This window comes from Chanodichthys erythropterus, chromosome 21 (genome assembly GCF_024489055.1).
Source record: "Chanodichthys erythropterus isolate Z2021 chromosome 21, ASM2448905v1, whole genome shotgun sequence".
Classification (NCBI taxonomy): domain Eukaryota; kingdom Metazoa; phylum Chordata; class Actinopteri; order Cypriniformes; family Xenocyprididae; genus Chanodichthys; species Chanodichthys erythropterus.
In genome coordinates this window covers 31,769,269-31,792,103 of record NC_090241.1, presented here as the reverse complement: position 1 = coordinate 31,792,103, position 22,835 = coordinate 31,769,269, and the positions used below count along the sequence as shown (strand labels likewise).

The 22,835-nt window shown below is 37.8% G+C and overlaps 3 protein-coding genes across 5 annotated transcripts in view; 2 read left to right on the top strand and 1 right to left on the bottom strand.

Annotated features, from left to right (window-relative positions):
- gnas (GNAS complex locus) overlaps window positions 1–5,010 on the top strand; it is a 46,709-nt gene extending 41,699 nt beyond the window's left edge. The window contains exon 12 of one of the 2 annotated variants that reach the window (XM_067374765.1): window positions 1,063–5,010. In XM_067374765.1, the coding sequence (XP_067230866.1) occupies window positions 1,063–1,209 (147 nt within the window). In that variant the 3' untranslated portion in view covers window positions 1,210–5,010. The remainder of the gene's footprint in view (window positions 1–1,062) is intronic. The other variant, XM_067374767.1, reaches the window with a different exon arrangement.
- Window positions 5,011–5,134: 124 nt separating this feature from the next.
- On the top strand, window positions 5,135–16,807 carry nelfcd (negative elongation factor complex member C/D). 2 transcript variants are annotated; one of them, XM_067374764.1, is made up of 16 exons: window positions 5,135–5,998; window positions 6,927–6,973; window positions 7,379–7,491; window positions 8,448–8,557; window positions 10,611–10,720; window positions 11,326–11,433; window positions 11,516–11,668; window positions 11,760–11,890; window positions 11,980–12,145; window positions 13,110–13,244; window positions 13,354–13,493; window positions 14,609–14,723; window positions 14,869–14,964; window positions 15,063–15,203; window positions 15,289–15,418; window positions 16,370–16,807. In XM_067374764.1, exons 2-16 carry the CDS (start codon window positions 6,971–6,973, stop codon window positions 16,402–16,404), a joined length of 1,686 nt encoding a protein of 561 aa, XP_067230865.1. In that variant the 5' UTR covers window positions 5,135–5,998; window positions 6,927–6,970; the 3' UTR covers window positions 16,405–16,807. The 2 variants fall into 2 exon arrangements, with proteins under 2 accessions (XP_067230865.1, XP_067230864.1); XM_067374763.1 differs by lacking the exon at window positions 5,135–5,998 and having other exon boundaries at window positions 6,751–6,973; window positions 16,370–16,806.
- A 663-nt stretch (window positions 16,808–17,470) lies between these two features.
- On the bottom strand, window positions 17,471–21,803 carry ctsz (cathepsin Z). The gene is made up of 6 exons (XM_067373120.1): window positions 21,648–21,803; window positions 20,343–20,506; window positions 18,674–18,853; window positions 18,427–18,577; window positions 18,181–18,346; window positions 17,471–18,094 (listed from the first exon to the last, which is right to left on the bottom strand). Exons 1-6 carry the CDS (start codon window positions 21,764–21,766, stop codon window positions 17,969–17,971), a joined length of 906 nt encoding a protein of 301 aa, XP_067229221.1. The 5' UTR covers window positions 21,767–21,803; the 3' UTR covers window positions 17,471–17,968.
- Window positions 21,804–22,835: the final 1,032 nt, after the last annotated feature.

The window sequence follows — 22,835 nt, the reverse complement described above, 5'->3', positions numbered from 1 at the left end:
TTTGGTTGCATTAACAAAGGCACTCGCTCTCTGGTAACCTAGCAACGTAGGGAGTGACACACTAACAGCCAATCATGTAACTGTATCAATTTTGGTTGCGCCATATCGTTGTCTCGTGCTGGTCTGCTGGACTGATAAGCAGAAAATGAGTGCCGCAGCGAGCGAGGAAATTATAAATAAAAGAGGAAAAGTGTTCATTGTGACTTTAGACTTATGTTTACATTTTAATTATTTGGGTTTTCCATGGTTGTTGAAATATATTTTTCTCCTGGTCCTTATTTTAAATGGGTTATAAACAATATCAACAATTATCAATATCGACCGATATGAAACACTGATATCGTGATACGGTTTTCAGACATATCGCCCAGCCCTACTGACAACCGTATTCTAGTGCTTTGTAAAAATTCACTGTAACAGTCCAAATACTTATGCTGGTGTCTCATCATTTAGAGGTAGGAGAGAACTGGGATGTTTTCTTGAATAGAAGCTGTACTGCTTTGCTTTGCTTTGCCATTTCAGTTTAACAGCATGCAAAGCACCATTTTATTCAGTCTCTGTTTAAAAAACTTTCCACACTTTAGATCGTGCTTGATACTTTTGTAATAACGGTTGATTTACAGCATGCCCGGGAGCTGCCATCATTGTGGAACATGAACAGTGCAACGTATCGACGCATTCCACGCAAATCGACTACTTGACGTAACTGATTACGTCTACGTGCCGTTCCAGCACTGTTATAGTTATCGTCCTTGGTGTGAACAAGCCTTAACAGCTGCTAAAAATTCAGCTTTGCCATCACAGGAATATATTTCATTTTAAAATATATTAGAATAGAAAAGTTATTTAAAATTGTAATAATATTTCACAATATTACTGTTTTTACTGTATTTTTTTATCAAATAAATGCAGCTTTGGTGGGCATACGAGACTTTTCAAAAATCTTACGACCCTAAATGGAGGTTTATACGTTTACTTAGACTTCCTTACGTTGCGATTTAAACCATATCATGTTGCTGGTCCTAATAAAATGACTAGCCTTTTCTTGTTTCGTCTATTCAGAGGATCAGTACAGCGAGTGGAGACGGCCGGCACTACTGCTACCCCCACTTCACCTGCGCCGTGGACACGGAAAACATCCGCCGAGTGTTTAACGACTGCAGAGACATCATCCAGCGCATGCACCTACGACAGTACGAACTCTTGTGATCGCAGCAGGAATAACGGGACGCAAACTCACCACCTGAACTTTCTTTAAGCCCCCCTGCCCTACATCACGCCCCATTATCAAACCACGAACCTTCAAACTGATGAGTCCCCACCTCTTACACTTACACACACACATGCATATATGTATATACATATATGTATATATATATATATTCATATATGTATACGTACAGGCACACATATGGCCTTTCTCCATCCTGAGTGACTAGGGGCTGGGGCAAGGGGATGCACTGTGTTACTGATGAAAGCGTGGCTGTGATATCTGGCAAAAAGACTTGTTAACACAGCTAAGGACTACCGATGTTAATAAAAGAGAGAGAGGAAAACAAAACATGTGAGAGGGAGAGGGAGGGGGGAGAAAAGAGGGAAGAAAAAAAACTGTCCAGGACTGCTCAGGACAAGGAAGCCATTTCGTATACATACAGACACATAATGCGTCCAGCTAAACTCCTGACCCCCAGTCCTATGTATGTTACACGTCAAACTTGTCTTTTTTCCGATCATATGCCTAAACACACGTTACTTATATTGATGCACACGCACAAGACATACACGCGCTATTCTTATCCTCCACTGTTTTGGTCCTGTTGAACGTATAGTGCCTGTGCGAGCCTGGCGTGTCCCCCTCAACTTTTCCCCATTTTCCATTTCCCAACACCCCATCCCACCCCAAAAGTGGACAGACCCCTCTGGATGAGAGCGAAACAACGGACCGTATGTTTAAAAAAACAAACACACAAAAAAAACAGAATGTAGAGCAAAATGTCTTTTTTCCCCCAACAAAAATGGAGGGTTTGGAGCATTTACTGCCCCGGGTTGCTTTGCGTGTGGAGCGGAGAATGACTTGAACACAAGACCCATCACATGGCTCGCTTCTCTACATGCATCGCAGGAGAGGCGAGTGCATGCAATGCCAGATTCATGCAGAACAGTGAACTAAATGCAGTGCAAAAAAATCCAAACATATATATATATATATATATAATTACAACCTTTTTCTGTTTGTTAGTTTACCCAGGTTGTGTGTGCTAATATGCACCATTTAAAACCTTCTGTTTTCCCGGTCGCTCTCTCCTCCTGTTTTCAGAGAATATCATTCCTCTCTCTCTCTTTCTCTCTCTCCTCCCCTTTATCTTTCTCTCTGTCTGTCTCCTCCCTGCTGCAAAAATCTTGTACACTGACACGTGGGGACTTCATCAGACCGAGGGTAAGACAGAGTTATGACGTGAGACACAAGAAGGATGTCTAACGGATGGCCTAGTCGCGCTCTCTCTCTCTCTCTCTCTCTCTATATATATATCTCTCTCTCTCTCTCCCCTTTCCTCCCCCCCCAAATTCCTCTCCTCCCCTTTAGCCTGGCTTTTGGTCTGTCTTTTGATTTCTCTGCTGGATCATTATTCTTGTACAGACTGTAAAATGTATTATTTTGTACAACTTTATTGAAGAAAAAAGTAACTTGTAGAAGCTCCCTGTGCCTTGATCACGACTGTACGTGTAAAATGAGCTAAGATGTAAGTAAGATATGTTTCATTGCGCTGTTTGGCTCTGCCCTGCCTCTGTCGATTCCCTTCAACTCTGACCCCCCCCCCCCCCGACCCCCCTCCCCGATTGCCTGTTTGCTCATCAGACTCTGGGTGGATGTCGCCTCCCCGTCCCTCCTTGAACCGGCCTCCCTGTACAACTCTAGAATTAAAAAAAAAAGCGCAACGCCGGTGTCAGATCGGCGACCGAGCGCAACTTTTACTGGCACTGCTTATCAGTGGAGTTTGGGGGGAGCTGCTGTCTGTCACGTCCCCCTTCCCCCTCTGTATTCATTCGTTTAACCTGCCTCTGGTTTATGTTTTAGGAATCAAGACGATATGCCTGAAGCTGTGTAGTACAAAGCAAGAAACATTATATACAGTATATATAAATATATATATTTATGTGTAAATATATTATTTATATATATTTGTTTGCTTTTTACAGGTTTTCTTTGCCTTTTTTTGGGTCAGCAGCAACAATAGTCAACATTTTTAGAGGCAGGGTGTGGGGCTTTTTTTTTCTTTTTTTTTTTTTTAGCTTTAACTCTGAAGGAGAAAAATAATCCAAATGCAAAAACATTGCTTGTCTCTTCGTCAAAAACCAAATTCCTTTGCTAAAAAAAGAGTGAAAAAGACAGCAAATCTGTCAATGTATTAAGTGTACAAATTGTTTTGATAGCTGCACAGTCAGATATTGGGTTCATATCCCCCTCCCATGGTATTCATGTTTATTTCTTTATAAAAAAAAAAAAAGAAAAGAAAAAAAGCTGCTCTACAAACTGACATACTAACAAAAAAGAGGCTGCCCATCACCGGACAATGACCAATCGTAACCCTCTCTGTACCACACTTCCTGTCCTGCTACCCAATCACATGAAAGCAGGGGCCAGCTTTTGGTGCTCTAATGGTCCACTTTGTTACACAAAGTATTTATATTTGTTTTATTTATTTGTCATTTTATACTTTTTTTTTTTTTTTTTTTTTCTTTCTTTTTCCAAAACGCCATAATTTGAATCAAAAACTCTAACGTCTAAACCGGTCTGATCCGGTTATGTTTTCTGCAAAATGTGGTACAGGTGTTATCTATCTCATATAAAATGTTACTGGGGTGGGGGGAGATGTTAAGCTATGACATTTTAGTATGTTTACTTTTTTGTTTTTTATTTTCTAGTTCAGACTCGCTGCAGCAATAAGTGAGTGAGATTTGAGTACCAAACGAAACGCCCCCTTGCCTGACTCTCTCTATAAGAAGTGTTTTCAGTGTATATGTTGCTTTTTTCCATGTCTCTCACACTTACTGTACATTTTGTACAAAGATTCAAATTACAGCAGTAAAAGAAGAGTGTAACACTGTCTGAGTGACACACACATGCACACACTCTTTTCACAAGGCTAACTCTGTTTTTTGGCCCAAATCAAACTATAAAGGATAATGTAGTTGCTCTTACAGTGATGGTGGTTCTTAAAGGTCTAATATACCATTTGCTACATGTTTCTAAAGAGGCGAAATGAACTCATTTGCTGCTTAAACTGACGGTTTCAATTTTGCACTATGCATTGCATATCCTAATATGATTTTGAAAATCACCTGGTTGTCCTTAAACTGCACTCACTGTATGTTTTGCAGGCAGGCACGCATATGGTTAATTTTGACAAAAACGTATATATACTTTTTGTTTAATACATTCACTAAGCAAATTTTCTAGATGCATCTTTCATCATCACCTTTAGAAGTAAATTAGACGCTTTTGTTATTGTCTGTTCCCATAGTCATATAAAAGAGGTTCACTTCGAAAATCGTCACTAGACTAGAAGAGCATTCATTTTAGTGATTAAAAATGGACAAACATAATCGTATATATAAATCTTGCAGTTGTTTTGTAGTAATGCATCATCAGTCGCTGAGATTCCAGATTCTGTTTGCTTTATATATGTTAGGTCACTTAATTGATCTTTAAACCAAAGCAACAGAGGCTATTTTTACTGTATTTTTAATTTACAGACATCAGACAAGTGTTATAGTACACTACACCGGGGTTGAAATGTAATACGTTAGCTCAGATAAATATCACGCTAATAGTATTAAGTTTACAGGCAAATGCAACCCATGAATGTTTTACTTAGATTTTCTGCTTATCTTGTAAGAATTAGATTTTACAGTATTTCCAGCCTAAACTCGTTTTATTTAGCATTTTGCAAACATTAAAATAAAATGAATCATCTTAAGTTCTGCAACCGGAAACAAAATGATTCTTGACAGAAGATTTGGGGTTGTTTGAGCCACTGCCAGTTGTTATTGTTTTAAAACAATAGTAATGTTAGTAAGTTTATCATTAAAAGCAATAAGGGCCTATAGATATCTTGAGTTCATGACACACATTTCCATGCTGTTGTGACAAGGTTGGGTAACACTTTATTTTACAGTCAGTGTGATTTTGCCAAGTAAGACACGTTCCTGGATCAACATATTTTGTTGATCCTGGAACAACATTCCTGTCTGAAAATGTAGTCCTAACCCTGTTCCTACCCCTAAACCTAATCTTACCCATAACTTATCCCTAAAACCAGAGGGGAAAGATGGGTGTGAATAACCCTGATGTAGAAGCACCTGACCCTGGTTGCAAGCCTAAACTTGACATAAACATTAAACTTGTCCCTCAAATCTGATTGGTTGATTGGAATGTTTTTCCAGGATCAACAAAGATGTTGATCCAGGAACATGTTGTACTTGGTGACATCACGTTCTCCTTATTTTACAGTGTCCTTGTTACATGTAGCTACTGTAGTAATAACTATAAATTGTGCATAATTACATGCAACTGACCCCAAGTCAAACCCCAACACTATAGGGTGAATTCAGGGTGACACTCTTTGCCATTGAGATGACTTGGAAAAAGTGTCCCAATCACCCTGAATTCACCCTATTAAGAACATGTAGTTAATTATGATTACTTAGTACTTATGTATAATTACATTTAATTACATGTACACCTTAATATTAGGTGTTACCCAATGTTGTTATTGTTTTTAGATCTAAATCAGTTTGATGACAACAGTGTAGGTTATTTATTGCCTTTTTTTTTAGGAAGAAGCTTTTATGTTCTGTCTTTGCCACGCTTAACTCGACATGGACTGCAGAGACACCTACTGGACTGGATGTGTTTCTCAACACTCACATTCGGAGCCATCTGCTGGAGAAATATCAACTACATCTGATATGACTGAAGAATTGTACATATGAAACAGTAATATAACAAGTTAGCCTTTTTTCTTCAAAAATATCAAAGCCATTCACAATAATCTATTATATAAACCCATACAAATCCCATTTAATTAATATCTTAGGTTTTATCTTGTTTGAGTATTTCTAAAAAGTATCATACAGTTTATAGAGTAATCCCGCCTTAAGTTGCTCGATGCCATAAACACAGAGTGTACAATATCTGGCTCTAAACTTAACTTTTGGATAAAGTTTCCAGTGGTTTGTGTGTCCAGGATGATTTCAAACAGCGCTGCTCAAAATGGCTCTTCTGACAGGAGTTCACAACACTCCCATTGGGCGGCACACGATACAAGCAAATAACTTTTGTTTAACAACGTTGTTTTCCTCCAGAGGGCGCTCGAGGGAATCCTCCATCGGGTCGCGTTCGTTTTTTTTTTTTTTTACATGGATAAGTATAAATAACCGTTTACATCTACCAATTACATACATTTAAATAATCTGAAATCTGCTTCAGCAATCTAAATAAAATAAATTGTACTAAACCAGTAGTACCAGTACTAAAGGCCGAACTTGGTCCAGCATAAACAGCGTTGAAAAAAAGTCACAAATATCACGTGACAAGGCCGGTCTAGTGCCGCTTCAACAGTGGATTTGACAATATTTACATTTTAATAATGACATTGATTGATGTTCTATTAAAAATATTGTGATATTGTATGTTGTAAGAAAATAAGAGTATTATTTATTATTATTTAGTACCTCCCATTAGTCGCTTGTTCTATGAACCGTCCTTATCGCAGTGTGTAGTTTCCGCCAGCCCAGCAGGGAGCGCTCTATTCCATTTTCAAATTACGTCTTATACACGCGCCGTTCGGTGTTCTCGTACGTGTTTTGTAAACAGACGCTTTTCTGTATAAAATAATAACGTTTATTTCTCTCCATGGACGAAGAATATTACGGCAATGTTGGAGAATGGGAGGCTCAAGACGGTAGCATGGTAAGTTAGTTTAGCCACACCAACATCATTTTTCATACATTTCCCCTACAAAAAGTAACGTTACTGTGGTTGTACCATGTTTACCATATTCGTATACCATGTATGGAACTCCAGTGTAGTTAAAATAATAACGTGGTACGATTCTATCATGATACCAAATAAAATAAGCTACATGAACAAAAACGTGGTATTACATGGTACCGTCCAAAAAAAAAAAAAAAACTTAGTGCTGTTGCAGAAACCCCTAAACACATAATAGTAATCCAGCTGAATAAATGTCATATTTTAGTAACGATAGTTAAAACGTTGGATTGTAAATATGCACACATGAACCATTAAAATCTCGTTAAATATCTTCAATTTGATATGCCACTAAAGGATGCTTAACAGTTTCCCCCTTAATAGGAGGATGGATACGCGGATGCTGAGGCTGATGGAAAAGTTCAGGAGGAGTGTCTGCAAAAATTCTCCAGCAGAGACTACATAATGGAGCCCACTGTGTTTAACACCCTAAAAACGTAAGTCAACCAAATGGAGAGAGGGTGATTACTATGGATTAAACCAGAGGTGTAAAGAGTACCTGAAAACCATACTTGAGTAAAAGTACGTATACCTTACTGTGAAAATTACAAGTTACAAGTCACCAATTCCAATACGACTTGAGTAAAAGTCTTAGAGTATCTGATTTAAACAATACTTAAGTATTTTACTTGTGCTGAATGTCGGCTAAAAGATGCACTAGTCCCGAGAGACTGCCAGTGAAAATAAGAAATTTGATTTGTAAGATGAGAAATCATGTTTATTTTCTAAACTCAAAATAAAACTGAACACCTCAATATTGCAATAAATCAAGTTCGACAGTCTCAGTTAAGCTCAAGTGCTCAAAAAGGCCATAAGTAAACCAATATCCATCAAAAAAATCTTAACATTATTTTACTTATCCGCTATATTGACAAGTAAAATTAAAAAGTGAAAGTCTACTTGCACTGAATGTGCTGGTTTGAGCCTCATCACCGGCTGCAGTCATGACCTCATCTCATAAACCAAACATCAGCGATTCACAATTACCAGCTAATGCACTCACATTCACGTAAAGTAGCCTTGTTGACAAGTTTGGGTGAGTAAAGGCAAAATGCACAAGACATAGTACCTTCAATGACCTTAGATAACGATATTGCTTATTTATAGCAGAAATAAACTGCTTCAGAAAAAGTTAGGTGCCATGAAAAATGTAATGTGTAATTGCATTACTCCTCACAAATGTATTGGAGTAAAAAGTAAATTTACTTGCTCTCAAATGTAGTCAAATAGTGAGTAAAAGTTGCCAATATCTTTGATACTCAGTACAACTACAAAGTAGCCAAAAAGATACTTAAGTACAGTAACTAATTACATTTACTCAAATACTTTGGATAAAACTTTGTCAGATGTCCCGTTGGTGAGTGCAGGTGTATTTGTGTCCCTGTCTGTGCAGGTATTTCCAGGCAGGTGGTTCACCTGAGCATGTGATCCAGCTGCTCTCAGAGAACTACTCTGCTGTTGCACAGACGGTCAATCTACTGGCGGAGTGGCTCATCCAGATGGGTGAGTGAATATGTTCCCCAATTATTCTATATAAATGCATTTATACTTGAATTTCTTCACTCCTACTGCATGACTACTTCACACGTTGTCAGTCCGGAATTTGGGTTCTTTGCATTAACACACAGTTTGATTATTAACAAGAGTGATAACCAAACTTAAAAGCCCACTGAAGTGTCTTGGAACACGCAGCATTAATCAATGTGTTGATGTAATTTCAACCGAAACAGGAAGACAGGGTGACAGCCCCACCCCTTTTTTTTTAGAATAGCTAATAGACCCTTTTCACATTTCCAGGTTTCTCAGAAGCGGAAGTCGTAATAGTTGGGTAAAATTCTATAGCGGTGAATGAGAGAATACATTAAGTATATTTTTTGTTTCCATTTGCTCAAATAGCAAAAGAAAAACTCCACAATATGTTTTCACAACTTTCAAAAAGAGGAAAACAATAGAGAGTGATTGATATCGGCAGTCAGAGGAGAGAAATATGTAATTTTTACATCATTCCCATAGCCGCTGTATTAGAAACACCCTCATAACAGCGTTAACTAGTTTTTTGTAATTTGATGCAAAGGTAATATAATACTAAGTATAGTGTTATAAATGTGCATGTGTTTTTAAAAATAAAAATAAAATATAAAAAACTTAAAATGCGTCATCACAGTCTGTGAAAAGGGTCTATAGCGTTTTGTTTATATCACAGCTCGGCCAGAGCCCTTACTCAGTAAAACCTCTGTTTCCTTTTAATATCTATCCATTTATCCTCCTAATCTCCTCTATATCACTTTAAAATACAGCATTCTGTGCAGAATTCAAATGGGTCCGATACCTTTCATGGTCTGAGCCGACTCACGGATATGATTCGCTCTGTGCCCTGGGCCAGAGCAGACTGTGCTCGAGCTGCGGCGGTTCATGTTATACTAACGCGAAAATGGACTTAATTCGCGTCAATGGAAAGCATATTTACACTGTCTGAATCATTCCCTATTCTCTATATCAGTGGTTCCCAACCACATTCCTGGAGTACCCCCAACACTGCACATTTTGCATGTCTCCTTGATCAAGCACACCTGAATCAAGTCATCAATTCATTAGCAGAGACTCCAAGACCAGAAATGGGTGTGTCAGACAAAGGAGACATGGAAAATGTGCAGTGTTGGGGGTACTCCAGGAATGTGGTTGGGAACCACTGCTCTATATAGTGCACTATGTGCCAATCACCTTGTGGAAACTAGAAAATGTGTGAACAAATGACCGATTTCAGCCGCTGTTAATAGTGTAGGAGGGGGTGGGACTTCAGATTCTAGAGAGCATTTGATTGGACAAAAGATTTGATGAGAAGCTAAAGTGCGAGGTGATGTCATGAAAATCCGTGATCAATTTTAGCGGAAGTGAGAGACTGTAAGTTTTGAATGCTTATATCTCCTAAATGTGAATTTTGTCATTGTTTTGGAACACACCAGCTTATTCATAACATTAAGGCTAACTTATTCATACTAAAGCTAAAAAACTTAAATTTTGATTTCAGGGGGACTTTAAAATGTGAATTTTAACGACTCACAAACAAATTTTCGGCGAACCACTGCTATGCGAACGGGACCATACTGGACAATTTGAATAAATATTTAACGTTAGTACAACTAGCACACGTCATACAGTGTGCGAGGGCCGCGCTCTTGTCTCTCGAGTGTTTCATGCGTGCTTTCTGCAACTTACAGAGACATCGATATAAGCTGTGTGTCATCTAAAGATTTTAAATCCAATCAATTTTGTCCAGTGGATCTGCTTTCGTCAGTTATGTTGTCTTTGAGCGACTCCTCGCCGCTGTAGAAAAATTAACGGATGAACTCGATTTTTGATTGGACGTGACACTGTCACCATGGTTACAGATGATGTTCACCGTTAAGGTGCGAAAAAAGTAGCAGATTGAAAAACAGTATATTAACAGTGTGAACAAGACAGTTTGAGAGTCACACCTATTATAAAATGGCTGTCGGCTCAAAACCATAGATTGTAAAAAAAGAAAATGTGAAAACACTGTGTGTCTCCTTTGCAGGTGTGGAGCCCGCGCAAGTACAGGAGCGTGTAGAGAATCATTTAAAGAGTCTATTGATCAAACACTTTGACCCTCAGAAAGCTGATTCTATTTTCACTGTTGAGGGAGAGGTGAGAGTTTTTTTAGTTTATAAAAATAAGTTGCATATTAATAAATTATGAAATATTATGAAAGTAAATATATAATATGTATGTGTGTGTATATATATATACATATACATGTGTTCATATTCGTTGTAGGATTTTGTTAATGACATTTATTCAATTTTTTTCTTAATTTGTAGCGATATAATTACTGTATTTGTTTTGATTTTCCCCTTCAATTCATAGTAAAAGTTTAAGTAGTTGTCTTTGTACTTTTTTTCCTTTTAAGACATTTACAAAGATGCACTTTGTCTTGCTTAAATATGGTTATAGAGTGTTATAGCAATGTTCACAATTTGTTCACAATAAAGATGACAGGAACTGAAAATTCTTGATATTTAATTTGTAAATGCATCTTATGGATTTTATTGTGAATGATTCAGTAACAGCCACATCTCAAAATCCAATCAACAACCGATGCATGAGTCAGCATACTTTTTTATTATTATTATCAATTACTCATAGATGTACGTCACAATCTTGAAAAAAAACCATCTGTGGCTACTTCCGTTCCATCGCAACCTTTAATTGAGTTGTTCAGGCTATTGAACGCAGTGTTCATCTCTGTTAAGACACCAGCATGGCTGGAGCAGATGATAGCACACACAACATGGAGAGATCTGTTCTACAAACTGGCTGAGGCTCATCCAGACTGTCTGATGCTCAACTTCACTGTCAAGGTAAAGAGAAATGAGCTGAAGTGAGTCAAAGATGAAGTGGAATTAGTGGTAATACATGTCTTGTTTGTGTATGTTGTGGCAGTTGATTTCAGATGCAGGATACCAAGGAGAGATCACAAGTGTGTCCACAGCCTGCCAACAGTTGGAGGTTTTCTCTAGAGTCCTACGAACGTCTCTCGCCACACTTCTGGATGGCGGAGAACAGAACCTGGAGAAAAATCTGCCTGAATTCGCTGTGAGCACTGCAGACTCTTTTTGAGCCCACTGGATATGTTTATGATTGTATTCTTCTAATCAGATCTCATTCTTATGTGTGTTTTGAGCAGAAGATGGTGTGTCATGGTGAGCACACATACTTGTTTGCACAGGCGATGATGTCCATCCTCGCTCAGGAGGAGCAGGGCGGCTCTGCAATGCGGCGAATTGGACAGGAAGTACAGAAATATGCCCATGAAAGGTGCATTTGTGTAGAAAAAGTTGTTTGATCCTCCTTATTGAACTTCTAATTAATAATAAGCATGTTCTTGATTTGTTTGCTGTGTCTAGGGGGCATGATGCCAGTCAGATCACATTAGCACTGGGCACAGCTGCTGCATACCCACGTGCATGCCAGGCTCTTGGTGCCATGCTGTCCAAAGGGGCTCTGAACCCGGCAGACATCACAGTCCTATTCAAGATGTTCAGTAGCATGGATCCACCTCCTGTAGAGCTGGTCAGAATCTACATTTACATTTATGCATTTAGCAGATGCTTTTATCCAAAGTGACTTACTACAGAGGAACATAAGCCAACAATATTTGTAGTATACAATACCAGGTTTATTAGAAAGCTACATTAGGAATCCTTAATACTTCTAACCCATTGTATATTCATATTTAAAGGGTTAGTTCATACAAAAATGAAAATTGTCATCTCGCTTTTATGTGATTCCAAACCCATAAGACTTTCCTTCTCATTTGAAGATATTTTTAATGGATTTCTGTCCCTCTATTGAAAGCCTATTCACCCAAAACTTGATGCTTCAAAACGTTCATGAAGAGATTGTAAAAGAAATCCATATGAATCAAGCAGTTTATTCCAAGTCTTTTGAAGAGATATGATCACTTTACATGATGAGCAGATTTAATTTAGCCTTATATTCACATATAAACATTGATCAGTAAACATACATAGAGCACTCAAACATGGTAAACGGAAGCTCAACCGTACTTGCTAGACAAACAAGCATGCTTGAGCTTTCATTTACCAAATTTGTATGCTTGCTGATCAAAGTTCATATGTGAGTAAAAGAAATTAAATCTGTTCATCATATAAAGCAATTGTGTCTAAATCTGAAGACTTGGAAAAAAAACCATTCGATTCATATGGATTTCTTTTACGATCTCTTTATGAATGTTTTGAAGCGTTTTGGCTGGATAGATTTTCAATGGAGGGACAGGAATATATTAGATTTCATTAAAAACATCTTCAATGAATGTAAGTCTTAAGGATTTGGAGCGACATGAGGGTGAGTAAATAATGACAGAATTTTCATTTTTGTGTGAACTAAACTAAGTTATGAAAATGCACACAAATGTACCATATTTCCTAACATTTTGTTCGTAGCTTAACAAAAACCTACAGAAAAGTGTATTGACTAAAACGATGTTAACTAAACTGCTCTTCTCACCATGTAGATCCGAGTTCCTGCCTTCTTGGATCTGTTCATGCAATCGCTATTTAAACCCGGAGCTAAAATCAACCAAGACCACAAGCACAAATACATCCACATCTTAGCGTACGCTGCTAGTGTTGTGGAAACATGGAAAAAGGTGTGTAATAAATACAGACTTAACACATGTATTTAAAAACATACTTGTCAGGCCATTTGTTTTCCAGGAAATGTTGTGGTGGATTACATAAACTGACTCTTATTTCTAGAACAAGCGTGTGAATATAAATAAGGATGAGCTGAAGTCCACCTCAAAGGCCATTGAGACGGTTCATAATCTCTGCTGCAATGAGAACAAGGGAGCAACTGAGCTAGTAGCAGAACTCAGCACATTATACCAATGCATAAGGTATGAACAAACACATTTATCTTTAATGCTTGTGCAAGCTGTATAATCTCCTTGGATGGAGGATTTTTGCACAGTGTAACTGCACCTGTGACCTTCAGTGCTGTCATTTGGACAAAATAAATGGGACAGCACTTGATATTGTCTGCATATGGGAAGTCTACATAATATTTTTTGGGAAATTGACATGCTTTGAGGTGTAATATAAACTACCTTTTAAATGTTTGGAGTCAGTCATATTTTTTAAAAGGTTTTTGAAAGTCTCTTATGCTCACCAAGGCATTTATTTGATTAGAAATACAATAAAAACAGTAATATTATGAAGTATTATTAAAGTTTAAAATGACTGTTTTCTATTTGAATATATATATAAAATGCATATATTTTGTTAAAACGTGCTAATTCATGCTTACAATGTGATAAAACATGATAGCATCATGCTAATTCATCCTAATGGAGTGTAAAACATGCTAATTCATACCATTGACGTGCTAAAACATGATAGCAAAATGCTGTTTCATGCTAGCACAGCGTTAAATCATGGTAGCAAAATGTTAAAACATGTTAGCAGCATGTTAATTAATGTTAGCAACATGCTATTAACATTTTTTACTTTCTCTGAGTAAAACCTTTAAACTTAAAGCTGTTCAAAGTTATTTTAAACTTTCAGACCTGGCTTTGTCAAGCCAACATCCAAGTTTGTCATCAAACTTTACTCGTTTAAGATGTAATTTATTCCCGTGATGCAAAGCTGAATGTTCAGCATCATTACTCCAGTCTTTAGAGTCACATGATCTTTCAGAAATCATTCTAATATGCTGATTATATGCTGCCAGTAATGCTGCTTAATATTTTTGTGGAAACCAACATCCTTTTTTTTTTCTTTTTTTTTTCCTTTCCAGAATTCTTAGGGTAAGGATGAATAGAAAGAACAGCATTTACTTAAAATATACATCTTATGTAACAATATAAATGTCTTTACTGACACTTTTGATTAAGTTAATGTGTCTCTGCTGAACAAAAGTATTAATTTGTTTAAAAATCTCACTGACCCCAAACTTTTGAGCGTTAGTGTACTTATAACATTAAACAGATGATATTTCTGTATTTGAGTGCAGGTTTTCAGTGGTAGCTATGGGAGTGCTGAAGTGGGTCGACTGGACGGTGTCTGAGCCTCGTTACTTTCAGTTACAGACGGACCACACTCCTGTCCATCTAGCACTGCTGGATGAGGTAACCCAAACCTCCATGTCAAACTATTATATTTGGGTTTAATCATACATACCAACAAGATACCAACTGGTCACTACCCAACCCATTATTATGAAGATGCTGATTCACCATATTTTAAGAATAAACATTTGTCGTTAATTCTCAGATCAGCACATGCCATCCGCTCCTCCATCCTCAAGTCTTGCAGTTGCTCATCAAACTGTTTGAGACGGAGCACTCGCAGCTTGATGTCATGGAGCAGGTTCGTAAGAGACAGACTGTAAAAAACAAAAAGATCTTTGCATTTTTATTTCCACCTCCAGTGCTCAAATTCAAATGTGCTCAAATGTGTTGTTTTAGCTGGAGCTCAAGAAGACCTTATTGGACCGTATGGTTCACCTGTTGAGTCGAGGTTACGTTCTTCCAGTGGTCAGCTACATCCGCAGATGTCTGGAGAAGCTCAACACAGATATTTCACTCATCAGATACTTTGTTACAGAGGTGAAGCGCAGGTCATTTCTTAATAATGACTTCATTCTGTGCTTGGTTCTCTGAAGTCTTCTTGTCCCTCTTTCATTCTGGACAGGTTCTAGATGTGATAACACCTCCATACACCTCAGACTTTGTCCAGCTATTTTTGCCTATCCTAGAGAATGACAGCATAGCGGGAACGATCCGCACTGAGGGAGAACATGACCCTGTAGCTGAGTTCATTGGTGAGTTGTCCACAGTTGTTTTTAAAACAAAAAATGATTTGTGAGATTTGAGTGAATCATAAATTATACATTTTTTTGTTTGTTTGGAGGAAGTATCTTTTAACTCTTTCCCTGCCAGCGTTTTTTTTTTTTTTTTTTTTTAAGTTGCTAGAAAGCGGCAGCAATTTTGATAATTTTCACAATTTTGATGGCTCCCAGAATATTTAGTTGTATAAACATCTCAACATGATGCAACATATCGAAAGAAAAAGAAAAATTGTAGCTTCATGCATTTTTTTATCAACACTTGTTGTGGGGGTTTCGTTAAAAAAACAAAAAGGTGACAAAATGGCATTTTTGTCAAAGACTTCATCCAGATCGGATTCGGAACAATAATCAAAACATTGACTAGATCAAGTCCATCAACAGCCCCAAAAGCTTCACAGTCCTATACGTCTCCATCGGTTCGACATTTCATTCAGTAATGTTATTGATTTATATGCTGTTTAATGTTTCACGATCACGTTATTTTACATGTGCATAAGCAATGCTTCCATCACTTGTTTCTGGTTTTTCTTCGCTTGTGATTTGATCCGGAGATTCTGTACTCTTTCAGAAGATGTGTAATAGTGCCCCCTATCATATAACTGTGAAAACATGGATTGCCAGGAAATTGTCAATGGTGGGGAAAGAGTCAAAGGGGCATAATTTCATCAAGAGCACATGAGTCAAACTCCACTCCTGTCCTGCAGAGTGTAACTCCAACCAGTGCCAAAACACCTGCTTGAAAGTTTCTAGTAACTCTGAAGACCTTGATTCGCTGGTTCAGTTGTGTTTAACTATGTTTGGAGCTAAACTCTGCTGGAAGGTGGCCCTCCAGAAACTGATCTAGAGGAATCATCCATGCAATTCACAATTATGCAGATTTATACCTGCAGTACTTGCTTATTAATCTCCAATTTTGCATTGTAGCTCACTGCAAATCCAACTTTATCATGATGAACTAATACCACATTAGAAATTGGTGGGACGTTTGAAAAGGAAAAGGATCTACTCAGACCGGAGCACTCTTCATGGACGGACAGCCAATTTCAGTGTACATAACTTTTGTGTCGACCCTTACAAAGAAAATATTGACATGCTGAACTTTGAATGTGTGCATTGAGGTCATAACTCTTAGAGCCTCTAATTTGCTTTGAAACAAGTTGGTTTTCATTTTTGTATATTGAAATAATTTTTTATTAAAGTCACCTTGAAATCAAAATGGACCATTTTTGTTTATGGAATATTGTAGTATTTTTTTATACATTATTTATCTGTGCACACAATTATTTAAAAATAATCTTGAATCAAAGTAAGAGATCATAGCAATATTAAACCACAAAAATCAAGTCAGTCCTCCATGGACAAAATCAAGTCCCATCCTACTTTTTTTTTCTTGTTCAAGAAGCCGTTTCTCTCAGATATGTCATAAAAGAGAAGGCTATACATTCAGACTGCAGGTAAATGTGGCCCAAATCTGATTTTTTTTTCTCATATGTGACTCAGATCTCAGAGTGTGAACAGCACAAACCACATGGAGTCTGATCTTTTTGATTCTGATTTGAGTCACTTCCATGTGTGGCCCTAAATCTGACACAGGTCTGATGTTTTGCAGTGTGAACATAGCCTAGGTAACTTCTGTTTCGTGCCAGCTTAATACATTCATCTTTAGAGTCTATAAGTGTAGTCACTGTATCCAGGAGTACCGTGTTCCTATAGAAAAGGTACATACTATATTTAACATAAATGATGTTACTTTGAGAGGCAGCTTTACTGTTGTATGTTTCTTTAAAACATTTCCAAACTAACTCGACTTACAGAAAAGAATAAAGGGCTATTGCAATTTAAAGTTCTCATCAGATTCAGATTCTAATCTTGAATTGGAGGTCCAAAGCATTTCTTAAAACTAAAGATGTGGTCCTTGGTTGCTGTAACTGGCAATGAATACAGACACGGTTTAGATGTTGGTAATTTCACCTGATGTAAAAGTAATAGAATAATAACAGAATTAAAACAACGAGTAAAACCTGATAAGACTTTTATTGAGTGTGATTGAAAACAGTGCAGTGAACCTAGCCATGGCTTCACATGTTGACAGTTTGACAGATGTGTTACAGCAAAATCCCCATCAAAAAAGAGAAGCAAACTCTACTTTTGCTTTTAGTATGCCATAGCAAACCCCAAAACCTAGGCACGTATCGGCACACGAGTCATTAAACGATCATCTGGCAATTTAAAACAACCTAAAAATGTGAAATGTCCTAGTATAAAAAAAAAACAATGGATCGCTTTTCCCTTTGTGTTCATTAAGTGGGGTAGAAAACCCTTAAAAAGGAAGAAATACAAGAACAAATCTGTACAATTTCTGATAAATCTTTCCTGAGATTTTCATTACAAACTATTTAAAAAAACTGATCTGTGCAGCATAAGAAAATCATTCTTGCCCTGGATTCAAATGCCCTCTATAAATTGGCAAGTTTGGACTAATTGAAGACTGCACTTTCTCTATGTAAAACATGTCACAGGCATCTACAGGTAGTTCTTTGGTAGAATGGGGTCTCCGTACATGCAATCCTCTTCGATGGCGAGATTGTACGTGCTCCCACTGCCGCCCTTGTACGCACTGGTGACTATTCTGAGCCAGCCTTTCTCTCCCTAAATAACAAAAGAGCAGAACATACATTCAACATCTCAATTTGAGTGTAGGGATTCACCAGCACACCTTTTCAGGTTTCGCTTACCCACGGCTCTCCCCAAGAATTACGGACGACCCAGTACTCCACTCCACTCTCATCAACGCCCCAACCAGCAACAGATACGATGTGGTTTATACCGGGATCCTGTACGTACTCCGAATATAAGCCACCAGTGTACGCATCAAGCTTTTCTGTCGCCATGATCCCACAACTACAAAGGCAAAGAGTGTCAAAAACCTCTAAACGTTGGTATAAACATAAGACCTAATCTTTCAAATCCAGTCTGTATACCTGATGGGTCCGCCAGAGTAGATCTCAGCTTTCATCTTGTCCAGTCCACTGACTGAGCCATAGTCTCCAACTTTCCAGAGAGTGTAGTTCTTTACAACATTGCACACGCCAAAGGTTGTGCAGGTTCCACACTGATTAAAGGTGTTACAGTCTGAAAGAAAAAAACAGATATGCACATTAAATTATAACTGCAAGCGATGACTGCATATCCAATCAAGCAAGGTGCTCCACCAGACAACTTTCTTACCCTGATCCTTGGCCTGATAGTTGTTGCAGGTTTCATCAGGAATGCCATTAGTGTTTGCATATTGCCACACGCCAGAATGATCTCCACCTTCGCAGGAACCTGCGTCGCCACAGTCAATCACGTTCTGGACAGAGAGATAGGCAGATGGCCATGCCGCTTTCCGCTTGATGTTGATACGATCTAAAATAAAATAAAAAATCAAGTCTCATTGCCTGACAAAAAAAATTTAAAGGATTAGTTCAATTTCAATAAAAAATTTCCTCATAATTACTTGCCATGTGTGGTGCTCCATACAAAAGAGATTAATATGTAATAGTTCATATGTAATAGTTCACACTATTTTGTGGAAAGTGTCAGTAAAGCTTGATTAAAAGGAAGTGGCATGTTCACAAATATGCTGAGTTGGTGGATCTCAAACATGCAGAAACTTGTGGACCAGGAAAAAAAACACCTTTTAGTCATAACAGCAGATCACATGAGAGTCAAGTGGTAGACCGAAAAAAAAAAAAAAAAGACATGTCATAACTGCATGTGACAGATCCAGGCCAATGCATTGTTAATGATTAACAACCTTATGATTTTCTGTACCATCACCCTAGAGAAACGTCATTCTGCCATTTGCCTGAATGTTGCTGAGAAGAGGCAGGTGATGTTCTGTGGTACCTCAAAAAAATGTCTGTCATCAATAACTCACCCTCATGTGAATCCCATGTGATTCTTTTTTATGGGAAAAACAGCCAGGACATTTTGCTAAATACTTCCTTGTGTGATTCACAGGAACTTTATCAGTTAAAAGCAGGTAACAGCCATCCTCATGGCCTTAAAGGGTTAGTTGACCCAAAAATTAAATTTCTGTCATTACTCACCCTTATGTCATTCCACACCCGTAAGACCTTCGTTCATCTTCGGAACACAAATTAAGATATTTTTGATAAAATCCGATGGCTCAGTAAGGCCTCCATTGCCAGCAAGATAATTAACACTTTCAATGCCTTAATGTTATGAAGAGATGAGAATACTTTTTGTGCGCCAAAAACACAAAATAGCGACTTTATTCAACAATATCTAGTGATGTGCGATTTCAAAACACCGCTTCATGAAGCTTTACGAATCTTACGAATCTGCCAAAGTCATGTGATTTCAGTAAACGAGGCTTCATTCTGTCATAAGTATTTCGAAACGTTTTGAAATTTCAATGGTTCACCACTAGGGGTAGTGACTTTGGCAGTTTGATAAGTGCTCTGAACCACTGATTCGAAACAAAAGATTCGTAAAGCTTCGATGCTTCATGAAGCAGTGTTTTGAAATCGCACATCATTAGATATTGTTGAATAAAGTCGCTATTTTGTGTTTTTGGTGCACAAAAAGTACTCACTGAGCCATCAAAAATATCTTAATTTGTGTTCTGAAGATGAATGAAGGTCTTACGGGTGTGGAACGACATGAGGGTGAGTAATTAATGACAGAATTTTCATTTTTGGGTGAACTAACCCTTTAATGTCCGACGAAACCGAAATGTAAACGTACCAGTTTTTTAACTAATGAAGTTCCAGTTTTTTCCTCTAGAGTGAATGCTGCACCTTTTCTCCAATCAATTTTTGGTTGCACCCCTTCTTTAACCTCTTGAGATTCACTACCCCTTAACATTTTTAACAACATTTTCCCTCACCTGCGAAAGCACTGGTACTTCCGTGTGCCCAGCACGAGCCGCAGTACTGGGGTATGTGTTGGTTGCGTGTGGTGCTGACGTAGTTGACGCCGTCAATGTTTCTCCAGTCCCATGCTTTGGGGAGGTTTTTTAAATTCATATATTCATAGGGACGTGGTCCAGTCCTGAAGAACACAAGAAAACGTTTTTCAACAACCATCTACATTTACCGTATACTCTTCACTGACCACAAAAACACTGAAAGGTCATTCACAGCAAGCAGCCATGTAGAAAATTCCAGCAAAAAAAACCTCATGCACAGCACAGGCCATCTGTTCTTCAGTTAACAACCAAAAATGGGAAATGAACCTTGAGGGCATGACAATTATAATTATAAAAGAAACAGGTGTCAAACGGTCTCATGATGGCTACCTTTTCACCACTCTGCTGTGTTTTTCTCTTAATAATTTCATGTGACGAATTGCCATGACGTGAGCCGCCTGTAGTACACTGGGCGACAATTGAGCCAAAAAATTTAAATGAGATGACCAAATAATGGAAAAACTGATTCATGCATTATACTGGAAATCAAAAGTCAATTTGAGTGCATTGCATTGTGGGATACAGTATGCTGTGGTCAATACTGCACATTTTGGCAGAAAATTCACATATTTTATATGACAAAAATAGTAAATGTAGTAGTTATTGCAAACATAGCCCATATGAGCCAGGATAAAATAATAATAACACCATAATAATGTACCAAAGCTAAGCTTGGCTAATATCTAACACAGGTTTTCAAACCCTGGGTCAAAAATATGTCACCAGGATGATTTAAAGGAAAATATAACAGATGCCAGAGCACATTATTAAATCAACTAACTATAGGTCAAGCACAACAGGAAATACATTAGCATAAAAACACTGTTACAGGAAATAACTTCACAATGTTTGCATATTTCTCAGCATGAGATTACGTAAAACATTTATTTTTGCTTCCAAACTTACAGACCCAGAACAGAAAATAACCATTATTTTAACGCTATTTTTATAGTTACTTTTAGAACAGGTTTTAAAAGAAGTAAAACTTAACATATTAAAACCTACACGTATATGTTTAAAGTATGTTTAGCACTCAGCGGCTAGGTGTATTACTCGCCTGACTCGGAACAAATAGATAGCCCACCCAAAACTGCTGTCCAGATAGGCAGCTCACTAGATTTTAAGACACCACCCTAGTGTCGGATTTCTTACACTACTCAGGGATATAAATATACACATATAGGTGAGTTTTATAAAGTTTAGAAAAATGATGGTCTGTCATACTTTACTCCTTGTAGGTTTCTCCTCGGCTGGGGTCTGTAGCAGGGCTGCTTCTCATTAAAATACCGTCCGGCGAAAACACCCGACAGCGTAAACAGATAAAAGAGCAGCACGCGAGCCATGATGAATCTCAGGCGGTCATATGATCATCACATGCGTCTGCACTGCGATTTTATTCTTCGTGTCTGCCGGGAGGCGTGGAGAAAGTATCGAAACTAACTCTCTTATTGGGTATCTCCTACAAAACAATAGTTTATTGTTTATATTTGCAGACGCTTTCTTGCCTCGAAATACTCTCTCTCTCTCTGTGTGTGTAAACTGTCTATTACTCGTCTCAGTAAATGATCTAATATCAATACATTTTTGTAAAACAAACTGGGATAATAAAAATATTATAGCTAAAATGCTATTTTTTTAGTATTAATAATTTACTATTTTAGTTTTTATTGATATTTTTGTTTTAAAGTTGCAATGTGTAAAATTTACGAGGATCTATTGACAGAAATGCATTATAATATACATAACTATGTTTTCAGTGGTGCATAAAGACCTTACATAATAAACCATTGTGTTTTTATTACCTTAGAATGAGCCATTTCTATCTCATACGCCGCGGGTCCCCCCCATGTCAAGTCGTCATCATGCGCCGCCATGTTTCTACAGCAGCCCTAAACGGACAAACACTGTACAGAGCGCGTTTAGTCACTATGTTGCTGTTCCTCTAAATCGTTTGTGTTTTTAGAGGCAGTTTGCATCGTCATTACATTGAAAATGCACAAAGTAGTAGTAGTCGTCTGGTTTATTAGAAGCAGAGACCGTTCTTTGTTAGAAAAAGAAACCTCATTGCTTCACACAAGCTGCTCTCTGCTCTCTCAGACAATGACATGTCGGCCAGACCATAGACTGTAAAAAAAACATGGACGACGCGACGCCGCTTCCTTCCATTGTAATGAACTGAAGGTAAAACTATGGGTAAAACGGACGATGATGGGCGTTGACATGTTGGAACCTGGGCATGCGCAGAAAGACTCGTCAGTGAAACCAGGAGGCGGAAGCGGAGTCGCGGTATCAAACTTCCGCCCAGACATCTGCTTCACCAAGATCAGATCACCTATTTGTTTTATTATCTATTGTATATTATATTTTTCTTTTCCTCCTCCCTTTTTCATTTGGCTTAAACGATGCTAATTA